At 34.9% G+C, this 12500-nt stretch overlaps 1 protein-coding gene across 1 annotated transcript in view; it reads right to left on the bottom strand.

Annotated features, from left to right (window-relative positions):
* Nucleotides 1-12500, bottom strand: part of LOC113810883 (SPRY domain-containing SOCS box protein 3) — an 18007-nt gene that overhangs the window by 841 nt on the left and 4666 nt on the right. The window contains exons 2-6 of the mRNA XM_070124619.1: nucleotides 9173-9313; nucleotides 8866-9065; nucleotides 8351-8453; nucleotides 8009-8134; nucleotides 1-2086 (exon numbers count right to left, since the gene is read on the bottom strand). The exon at nucleotides 1-2086 is cut by the window's left edge and continues 841 nt beyond it. Of these exons, the coding sequence (XP_069980720.1) occupies nucleotides 1416-2086; nucleotides 8009-8134; nucleotides 8351-8453; nucleotides 8866-9065; nucleotides 9173-9313 (1241 nt within the window). The 3' untranslated portion in view covers nucleotides 1-1415. The remainder of the gene's footprint in view (nucleotides 2087-8008; nucleotides 8135-8350; nucleotides 8454-8865; nucleotides 9066-9172; nucleotides 9314-12500) is intronic.

Genomic DNA, 12500 nt, shown 5'->3' with positions numbered 1-12500 from the left:
ACATGTTCATGCATGTTCTGCATTCCTTCTTCTGTGTTTGTCACAGGTACATGCGGAGACACGCATGCGTGCGCGCCCACACACTCACACACGCATGCACGCACGCACACACTCACTCTCTCTCTCTCCCTTCGGCCTTAACATAACATTTTTGAAAAAGTCTGCTTTTGGTTTCAACATCATCTTTCTTTTGATTATCTTAAATGACAAAAGCCTTCCATACTTTATCTTGATTCATTCTGGTTATCACTAACTGGTTTCTAGCTAAAAAACTAGATCACAAAAGTTCTTATATACAAATTTTAATATCCTATAAAATATACATTTATATATTTCATTTAAAAATACATCATTATACATTTAACTGAATTTAAATAGAAACCTAAATTTCACATTAACATATTGTAGAATGTCAATAACTTTACTGTTAGAAAAAGATTACAAGAGAAGTGAATACATTTATCTGATTGTCATAAATATACAGCTATCATACATATTTCTATTAAACAATAATCTTGTGATCCATTAATAATCAGTTTGGCAGCTAGAGTATTGTACATTGATAAACTGCATACTACTTGTGCTGTCTATTATCTATACAGTGAATACATGGTAAATGTACAATACTGTCATTTCTAATAAAGTTCAAATATCATTTATAATGAGGTTTATTAAGAGTTATCTAAATTGAAAACAATAATGATGGTGAAGGAAACTAGAAAATCATCCTCAAGGGTAAAGAAAATAAAAGAAAAAGTAAGAAAAGGGAGTAGTTTTTCTTCTCAAGAATGGAAATCCTTGAAGTGTGTGTGTTTATATACTGATGTACATAGTAACAAAATACTGTATGGAAACCATGCCTGGATACTGAGTTTCATTCATACTAGCAAAGTTTCCTAATATATATATATATAGCTTTTACATAAAATTATTTCAGCAAGTAGCTCAGGTTAACATAGAAAACTGAGCAAAATAAAAGACAATGTTGCATCTCTATCTTTGTGTCATCTAAAAATAAGCCCATATATCAACATGTCCATAAATATGTTCATCCTACATATGAACATGTACACAAACACACAATATTACCTAAACAGTGACACAAAGAAACAGAAGAAAAGCAAGAATAAATCATTACTGAGTAAAATGTGTCTGTTTTGTCATCAGTAAAATTTTATAGTATCTATTGCCACAAAGAAAGAAAAAAAGTAAAACAAAAGAAAAGAAATTAAACATAAAAAATTAACTTCTTTGAATAATATTTTTATTATCTCCTCCAATTTGAGTGGGGAGGATATACTATCATTTGTCCAAATAATTTAAATAATTCTTAAGGTGAAAATTGGTATATGGGAACAGCCAATGACAGAAAAAAGACACAAAAGAGGTATTGTGAATTCCTAGTAATAGAAAATTCACTGAAGAAGGGAGGCTGGAGGGGAAGGTGAAGCAGATGAGGAGGAAGAACTAGGCTCAGAAGAAATGGGAGAGGAGGAGGAAGAGGCAGCAGATGTCGTAGGGGTTGAAGAAGTAGTATGAGAAGAAATGGATGTAGTTGTGTTTGGCTCAGCAACAATAAGCTGGCAGTTTTGTCTTCCTGACTGTGAACTAATAAGATCTGGAAAATAGAGCTGGGAATTAGGAGAAGAGCTACCATCTGAAGAACTATCTGATGAACTTGATGGAGACCTGGCTGACACCATGGCAAGCATATGCGGTGTGTACAGTCTCCTTCTTAATCTCTTGGATCTTATAGTTTCTACTGGGTCATCCTCATGGGTACGTTTGGAGTTGCATACACACCATGCACCTGCCTTGAAGCTAGTCCTTTCATACCCCGCACCAACAGAACGCATAAAAGGCCAGTAATTGTTCTTTATAAAGGTGCGGAGGCCAGGGGGCAATGGCAGATCCTCTACTCTCACCTTCATCTTTTCACATAACTGTTTGCACACAACTTCAGAAGCAAGACACTGCAGACTGACTGGAAATGTACAACTTGAGACCAACTTCATCCCTGAGTGTGCTGAGGTGGATGTCACAATGGGATACACTTCCTTGTTCTGGAGTCCCACAAAAGCCACACCTGAGACAAAATTACAAATGGATGAAGTGGTATGAATATATTTGTGGTTCATCAACCTGTTATATTTATGTGAAACTGGAGCACATGTGCATTTCTGGAGTGCTTATTTAAACCCCTAATATCTGGCTGCATCACTGTCCACATGTGGCCCAAAATCTGTAAATTAGGCTTACATGAGTGGCCACTCTCATGGGTGCATGGCTTGTAGGCCAGGAACACATGATACCTCACTTCTTGCCTCCCCTAAGCAATATTATCATTTCTTTTTTTTCTGAATAAGCATCTTTTGCTTTTTTTGTCATTTTCCTGTGCTAATATTTGTCATTTGATATTCTGTACCCAGATGGTAATTGACTATTTTCCTTGCACAAACTCCAAATCATATCTCTAGGTAGTCCATAACTCAGTGCACTAATAATAACAATAAGTAATATTATATTATTTGTGTTATTAAACTACTTTTTGCAATATTCAAATTCCCTGAGCAAGCACTATTCCAGTCATGGCTCACAGATGGTACATTATACACTATAACTGATAGAAATAATACAAGAACCCTTCCCTAAATGAGTTTAATCACCATCCAAGAGTTCGTGATGAATCATACCCATCACCTTGGCCCTCAACCAAAATTTTCCATGCTGGCATGTTCATGTCACTCGGACCTGAAGCCAAAATCTTTCATGACATGAAAGATTGATGTATATCATCTTATTTCAGATTATGGAGAGCAAATCATAAAAATGAGTAAGAAATGCTACTACTGAAACTTAATGTTCTGCAAATTTAAATGCTTACAATAACAAATGTACCATATTTTAATCACTAATAAAATAAAACTTGATAGCATTCACAATCTGAATTTTCTTTTAGCTTATTCATGAGAGTAAAGGCAGGTTCATATATCACCACAACAATGTGAGGTATGTAAGATTAATTGAAGCCTTACTATATATTCTCATCCAGGACTCCTGGTTTCGACCTGCTTTACATCTCTCAGGGATGGAAAAAAATCATAGGATATACAAAAAATGCAAATTCTCTAGCCTACCACAAGACAAATTTTGATATTCAGTATATTAAGAGGTTCATCTTACAAGCCAGAAGATGACAGACAGAGAGACAAATACTCTATTGTTTTATATCAAATACATACAGTAGCAGAGTAAGTAAGCAGGCAAATAGGCAATCAAGCACTCAAGCAAAAAAGAAAAAAGTAAATAATAATAATAATAATAATAATAATAAAAAAAAAAAAAAATAGAAGAAAGCTTCCCAGTTTTTGACAGCCCATTCATTATTATGGTAAATAGGATGTGGCAAAACACAATACTGGCTAATAAGACTGTAATGACGAAGAGAGGAAGACGGTTTGGCACGGGAGTAAAGGAAAAGTATGTGTAATATGGATGACTTTGCTGCCTTCATATCATCTTTGTTTATTCTTACGAATCCCATAAAAAAATATTTTTGGAAAAAAGATCATTAAGAGATAGTGTCTTAAAAAACTGTGTATACTTTGACCCACTTACGATGGGTGTCACACATATGAGACACCCAGAAAAGTAAACATTACTGGGGGTCCTGCCAGTGCGATGCTAGATTGGAACTTGTGCTCTGATTTTGTTGCCTGTGGTGGGTGGTGCTCAGGCAGGTTCCCAGACTCGCCTGTGTGGCGATTTTGAAGCCATCCGGAAAATATTTTTTTCGGCTTGAAAATGTACCGTCACTAGTGGGTTAAGCCACAAAAATAGGTTCATTTAGATGTGCACTTATATAAAGAGTCACAGTTAATAAGTCACATGTGAACTTTTACCTGACTTCTAGTCATGTATATTATTTTGTCTTATAAACATTAAAACAATGCTAACGGTGGGTGCTGTACACAGTCACAATATTGAGGGAAAAGTATAAATATGAGAAACAGAGAATTACCCAATTTTTTATGATCTTGGCTACAGTATATATGATTTTCAATTGAAAGGGGCTAAAAAGTGACTTTAAGGGGTTGTAATTCCTTAACTATTTGCAATAATAACGAAACATGCAAACAACAATGTAATGCATATAACTTAGGAGCAAGAAAGGAGTCCAGTCATGCCATGGCATGTATGTACATGCCAACTGTTAGCATAGGGTTCACGCATCAAATTCTTGATATAATTAAGTTATATATATTCTTTTAAATTTTATCAGTTAAAACAGTAACTCAAAAAGAGAAACACGTAAGTTTAATCCTTATGCTCCGGATGATGTGACCATCACGCTATGAAAAAATAATGTTTGGGGGCTGGGTGACATGAACATGCTGTCAAGAGAAATTCTGGTTGCGGGCTGAGGTGATCCGAACTTGCCATCAAGAGGATATTGGCTGAAGGCCAGAGTGATGAGAAAGACTCACCATGAGTGCACAAACCTTTTGAAGTGATTAAATTCATTTGGTATTTAGAAAGGGGCTTTTACAATATTTCTGTCAATAAACAAGTGTGGAATGTACTGTCTGTAAGCCATAACTGGAAGAATGCTAACACAAGGAAGGATGCCATTTCCATGCTCAGCATCCTATTCCTGGTGACTGGCGACACAGGCTGTACTACAGAAAATTGAATATAAAGGGAGGGGGGTCCGTAATGTTCTAATTTTTACACTGAGTTATGGACTAACTAAAAGAGATGATATGGAGTCTCTACAAAGAAAATGGTCCATTACCATCTAAATAACAAAGATCAAATGAGAAATATTGGCAATGGAAAATAACAAAAAAGCAAAGCTAAAAATGCTTAGGCATAAAAAGAGAAAATAATATTGCAATGGGGAGGCACATATAGTCTTCTTAATGCACATGAGTGTTTGCGTGCACCTGGCCTACAAGCTGTGCACCCGTCAGATTGGCCACTCTGTAAGCCTAATGGCAAGTGATTGCCGTGAAGCATCTGGATCCACGATCATGTTATGAAAGTTTTTCTATTTTTCTCAGACTAAGAAAACATTTCAGTGACCCATATTTTTTGTTAAGCTGGCTTGAGCTTCTACATATATCACCAAGTTCCAATAAATTCCACTTTTAACAAGAAAGGAAGGATGCGACAATGGCAATAATTCGGAATTTCATTCAACTAATGGATATTTCAGTCTGGATAATCAAATCAAAACTTGTCAAGAGATAATAGCTAGTGATATCCAGTACAAATTATTTATAAATTAAAAAATAATGATCATGAATTATAACATGACTGCTTTGTAAAACATGTTGGAGAGAATATCTCCTTAAGATATTCAAAATGCACAGAGGCAGAGCAAGTTTCCCCCATCATGATACTAATTTATAAAAACTGGCATATGCATTTGATTTGAATGTGCCTGAGGCATGTGCATTATAACATGTCTAAAAGCAAAATAATCAATATCTGACATAATTCACTACGGAGATTTCTACCTTCTCTGTAACCTAGATATTGCTACATGTAACATCAATGACGAACTCTTAACCCCTACGATCCAGATGCGACACTTGGGGTAAAAAAAATCACTATTTTCAAACAAGTGGTCATAATGCTCCTCAACAATTTAGAAATAATTTCCAAACATTGTTCAAGCTTTTAGATAGCATGACATGGCAATATGACATTTAAAGGGACAGAGGCTTCAAAACCCAGGCACAGGGGCATAGCAGGTCAGACCTAATACATGTGTAGAATATAAGCAATTTTCCACTGAAATATCTCAACAAATGCAGTTGTGCTTGGAGTAAATCTATACCACAAAACAACTGTTATTGAGGAAAAACTGGTAGCAGCATTCTGTCAGAGCGATTAATGGCACTTGTGTCAGTGTATCTCAAGGTATTTAGTGCTACTTTTATTGCTCTGTTGGATGTTATTTTACCATCATCACCATGGGTAATCAAAAAAGGAAATTTAAATCAAAGGCAACACATACATATGAAAGCAATATATGCCAGAAGAGATGCAACAAGTGCGGAATGCCCAGAAGCAGTGACACACCCATGCTCTGGCCACCACCTCCTCCTCTTCCTCTCCTCATTCACTATCCTTCCTTGGAATATATTGATGATTGTTCCAGTACATCATCTCTGTATATTCATCAGTAATATGCACAAAAATCTTTAAAATTGGGAAAGAAATAAGATGGATAAACTGATGTCACATCTTTGAAAACCTGTGTCTCTGTTCAATCAATAAAAAGTAAAAAATCAAAGATTTAGTTGGGACAAACAGGATAGATTTTTCACAATAGGATGCAAGTGATAGCATACAAATGTCTTTAAATATTTGATGGAGTTGGGAGTAAATGGCTAAAAAGTACCTGCAAACTGAGATCTTATATTACACAGGAACAACGACTTGGTGACATTCCATGATCTAAGGGAATTATTACAAAATGCTTTGTATGTGCATCTAAAGACATCAAATGACTATTCACAGCCAAAAAAGAATAGTAAAACAACAAGTATGAAGGCAGTTATCTATTTTATATAGTCTGTCACTATGTATTTAGCTGTGTGCACACACTATAGGCAACACAAATGCCTATTGATTTAGAAAGTTACATCAGTATCAAATAATTTTTTCAAAGATTTTTCTGAGCATATATTGACACATGATGACTCCTGCCTTAACAAGAAAGATTACATTTGATTTATGAAAACTTAAAATGGTGTGCAAAACACAGGTTTTATTGGTTTTCTTGCATTAGAAATAAAAGAGTGCAAATGTACCATGTGGACTTTGCACTATGGTGGCTGGATGCTTTTGCAAAAGGGCTTCATATTTTCATATATGCAAGTATTAAAGCCAAAAACCAGGACAGGTGTGTTGGCTGCCTGCATGTGATGTGTGTTACAATTTTTACAAATGCCCCAGAGTTTAGGTCTTTCTGTGCTATATCATTCTCAAGCTTTAGTATGTCTTGCATTATATAATACTAATGTATATGTTTTGAAGAATTATTTACAAATTTAAGGTTGCTTAAGCTTATTTACTGCAAAAATGAATAAATAAATAATAACAGGGTTGTCATAGCAAAAATGGGTTGTGAGCTGTGTAACACGAACTTACTGCCTTGAGTGAAGGCTTGGGTGACAGAAAAGACTCACCACAAGTGCACAAACCTCTTGGAGGGTGATTAGACTCCTTTAGTGTTTAGAAAGGGGCTTTTGCATTATTTCCATCGATAAATGAGTGTGGAATGTAATGTCCGTGAGAAATGACCAGAAGAAGTATCCTTTTCCTGGCTGCTGGGACAGGTGGTGCAGATTGCATTACAGAAAATTTAATATTACGAAGAAGAAGAAAAGAAGAAAAGAAGAAAAGAAAAAAAGAAAGAATGAAAGAAAGACAAATAACAAAATGTTACTTTTTTCACGGACTTATTTACTGCATAGAGAGATGATATGGAGTCTGTGCAAGGAAACAGTCTATTACCATCTGAATAAAGCAAATCAAAAGACAAATATGGATACTGGAAAACAGTAAAAAGACTAAAAACGCACATGCAAAATAACACTACAAAGGGGAGACAGAGAATCTTCTGTCACCACACACGTGTCTGCGTGTACCCTGCGTACATGTTGCACACCTGGCAGAGTGGCTGCTTACATAAGGCTAATGCCTGTATTTTGGTCCATGTGATTGCCATGAAACAACTGGATTCAAGGGGTTAAGCAGAAATCTATCATGCTGAACATCACTTTATCCAAAGTTTAAACAAATCTCACTCTCTCATGTTTCTATATCTAGTTTATTATCAATATGGAATGAGACTGATTACTTTAACACTTCAGGTTCTTTGGATGTTTCTTGTACTATTTAGTATTGACATATAAAGCAATAATGCCCTTTCCCTGGAGAGAAAAAAGAAAAGTTAAATGAGTTTTAGTAAAGTTTTAAAGCTTGGACTTACCTAGAGGTTTTCTATTTAGGTAAAATTCTAGGGTTCCACGCCAAGAATCCAGGTGAAGCCCCACGATGCTACCTTTGCCCCAACGTGGACCATAGGGTTTGAACTTTCCTCCATGCTGGACACCTCCTGTACATACACATATTATAAATGAGGATGTTATATATGAATTTTCAGATGAGGAGTTTAGCAATCTCTGTTGAATGACTTTATAGACGTAAAATAATAATAATAATAAAAAATAAAAAACTTATTCACCTCCAAGGCCTGGTAACTGTAATGGTAAATAACACATTTTCATTAATAGGACTAAGGCTAGTAAAGTAAATAAATTTCATGTTCTACCTGTGTATGAGTAGCCCCATGACTCATGATCTCGGCCTAGGAGGGAACAGAATCGGTGAACTGCATGTTTGAGGTCAAATTTAGCAGTGCACACACCAACCATCTGTAATATATGAAACAGATATAAACTTTACAACGCCTACTGCAAGTGAAGAAGGTTCATATGAAGAAGTAATAGTCAGATAAAGCAGCAGATAAAGCCTGATATTATTTTTGACTCCCAAGTATCAAATTCTTCTTTTAAAACCTATAGAATACTTATCAATATACAATTCAGATTTTGCACTCTGATGATCCTAAGTACAAAAGATATACTTCTAATTTAGTACAGCGCATGAAATTATTTGTTTACTCTCTATTTTCTGAAGTGGTTCTAAAGATTCCAGAATAGTTTTATCCTTACAAAAGCTTCTTTAGTATTCTGCATAAAACTGCTGGGTAATCATTTGCATAAGATATAAGGAGAGCTTTCAGTGTAGCATATTTGATACTGTCCAACATACCACCACACTTACAATATCTGTTCCATAAACAGCAGAGGTCATTTTCAACTCCCAGTAGTGATGGTGGCCAATTGGAAGGGCCTCGCATCCACGCACAGCTGCTGTTCCAGAACTATACTCTGGATTGAAGCTTATCTGCCTCTGGTCTGGCCCCAGGACCACACTCCCTGCCTGGCCACCTTGTTCCCGTGTGCTCCATACCCAAGCAAACTCTGCAAGAGTTCTGAGTATCAATTTGTGAACTACAAGCACACAGACCAATTATATAATATAAAAATATCTTTCTGCTAATGGAATCATATCAAAGTTCTGTTCTTACCTTTCTCCTCCTCTCCACAACTGCAGCTAATAGTCTCCTGGTCGACGTGCTCGCAAAAGGAGTTATTCTGAGAGGTGATGAAGGAGTTCATACCATGCCCTATAACTAGCTTCTTCCACATCCTTCCTGACATAATATTCTCTGCAAGTAGAAAATGATGTATTAACATCAGTTTAACAAGTTTTTCAAAGTCAGGAATTATGAAAATACAATAAAGAAATACAATATATTAAAACCCTTTACTACTTTTTTTTGTGTATTTATTACTAGGACACTGACTACATAAATATGTATGTATGGATGGATATATACACATATATATGCTAATATGCTATTGCTACTGAAACACTTCCCTCTATATGAACTACTTTTCAAAACTTCCTGCCACAACCTACTATATTTTCAAAGATATTCTCTAGTTTTTCATACTGTATGTGTATTGGGCTGGCTCATTTTTCAAACCCAAATTTTTAAAGGTTCTCTTACAGCTCTGTCACAGTTTTATGTGTCTTTGCACTAATGCTGTCACCTAATGGGGACATCAAAATGAATGAATTTAGAACAAGGAAAAAATCACACAAAAATAATTTATACTCTTCTTAATTAATAAATTTTTTTCTAGTATCAGAGGAACATGGTACAAAGAGGCCTTGTACCATGATGAAAAACTATAAATGAGTTAATTTAATCTGAAGCTTGAACCCACCATGGCTGAAATTTATAAATGCTAATAATTAGATCTGAAGCTTGAACATTTCTTCCAACTGTCAAAATGCTAAAGCCATATATCAAAAGAAAGATTAAATTACATACACTTGTAAGCACTTTTTCTAATACCATCAGCAGTGATATATTGGAAAAGCTGCATGGCTTATATTCTTTTCACGAAAATATTACTGTTTTATCATAGTCAATCTCAAGCCATGGCCACCTTCTATCTATCTGCATTGGGGTGGGGATCAAAATTGTTGTTGTTTTCTGATATCTTCCATAAATGGACGCTATTAGATGTACAACATACCCAAACGATAAAGGTAAATATTCAGAATACCTGTGTGGAAATTTTTTTCACATTAATTGCTGGCAAATTTTTTGCACATGGTACACGTCAAAGATCTCGGTTGTTCACAGAAGTGAAAAGCGCAAACCCTATGAACTAGTAGAAAAATTTACAGAGAAAGAAGCTACAGAAAAAAAATTGCATGGATAGAAAACAAGGCAGAAATTGATGTGCGAGGAATGCGTTCCCCATGCATATCACACTTTACAGTCTGGCAGCCATACATATGTGAAGGAGTCTTATTATCCAGGGTGGGGGTTGGGGAGCAGCACAACCCCATGCATCTGACTATATAGTGACCAGTTCTGTGTATTTCATCGACATTTTTCCTGTAATTTCTCTGATACCATTCAAGCTCCCCCCCTGCTATCAGCGCTAAGACTGTGGGCACTGAGTGGTTTCCGAGGCATAATTTCTACATATTTGGGTAGCCTAGTACAGTTAGAGGAATCCATCAATGCCCTTATCGTTGTGACTGGTCATGCAAAAGCATTCTGAATATTTACCAGGGTGAATATCATTTGATACATTCCTACAATATACAACCTCAGTTTCACATAGATTCTGACAATAACAAAACAACAAAAACGTTATCCAGAGAGTGAAACAATGACTCCAAATAAACACTATAAACTGGGACAATTAAGAAGATATTGATTTTCATTCATGACCAGTAAATCTCATGGTGACATCAAATCAAATCAGTATCGAATTAAACCATAATCTTAATTAATAAATTCCCTTTGCTTCTAGCAACAATGTACATCACTTTCTACTCCATAGCACATCTTTCACTCTCTTATCCATTTCTGAAATGTGATACAGGACATGAGATAATTTGATGAAGAGTTTTACCTCACATTATTAATCTGAAAAGGAAACTGAATGCCATTTTATGCCAATTACTTTGCTTTAAAGAGATGAGGTGTCGATAGTGGCCTACCTCTTTACCCGTTTCCCTTTCAACTCTTTTTATGACTTTGTATAAGTCTCTCTACTTTATCACTTTTTTGGTACGATTTACTGTCATTCTAGTATAGAAGTAAGCTCTCAGTTAGAGCAGACAAGCATCCCTTAAGAAAAATATCTAGAAATTTCTTATTTGACAATTTCGTCGGATGCTTACAGTACCAAAAACACTGCATAAAATTTTTCATTAGGATGCACCAATTATTACAGACCAGAAATGTAAAGCATGGAATAAATCATCGTTTCACTCCATAGTTCTCTCCTTTATTTTTACATTTTATTATCATTATTATTTACATATTTGACAGTATTCCGTTTCACCGTGATTATCCAGCTACAAATCCCTAGCTGGCAACCGAGTCGCTCCTTACGCCCAATAGATGGCGTTACATATATCTCAAGAGATATATATCTATATCACACACACACACACACACACACACACACACACACACACACACACACACACACACACACACACACACACACACACACACACACACACACACATATATATATATATATATATGTATATATATATATATATATATGTATACACACACATATGTATGTATATATATATATATATATATATATATATATATATATATATATACACACACACACACACACACACACACACACACACACACACACACACACACACACACACACACACACACACACACACACACACACATATATGTATATATATATACACACACACACACACACACACACATATATGTATATATACACACACACACACACACACACACACACACACACACACACACACACACACACACACACACACATATATGTGTATATATATATATATATATATATATATATATATATATAAATATATATATATATATATATATATATATATATATATATATATTCCATAGTGTATATATTTCTAAATCAAATTCCTGTCATTTAATCGGTTTACTGATATATTCACAGTCGTCGCAACCGTTTTCGCAGCTGCAATGAAGATAATACGATGATAATCGCAACATTAAATAACAATATCAGCAGTAGGGGCAACAGCAATAATGGTAATTATGAGAACTGAATGGATGATATTGTTTATAATCATGATAGCAATAATGTTAAAATTAAGATATTAATGACTGTGATAATGATAATAATAGCGATGAAAATTATAGTAAGATAACCATTATTATTACTATTATTGTTATCAGTATTATCATTATCATGAATGTTATCATTATTATTATTAGTGTTATTATCATTATTATTATTATTATTATTATTATTATTATTATT

This window comes from Penaeus vannamei, chromosome 8 (genome assembly GCF_042767895.1).
Source record: "Penaeus vannamei isolate JL-2024 chromosome 8, ASM4276789v1, whole genome shotgun sequence".
Lineage (NCBI taxonomy): Eukaryota > Metazoa > Arthropoda > Malacostraca > Decapoda > Penaeidae > Penaeus > Penaeus vannamei.
This window is presented reverse-complemented; position numbering and strand designations above follow the sequence as displayed.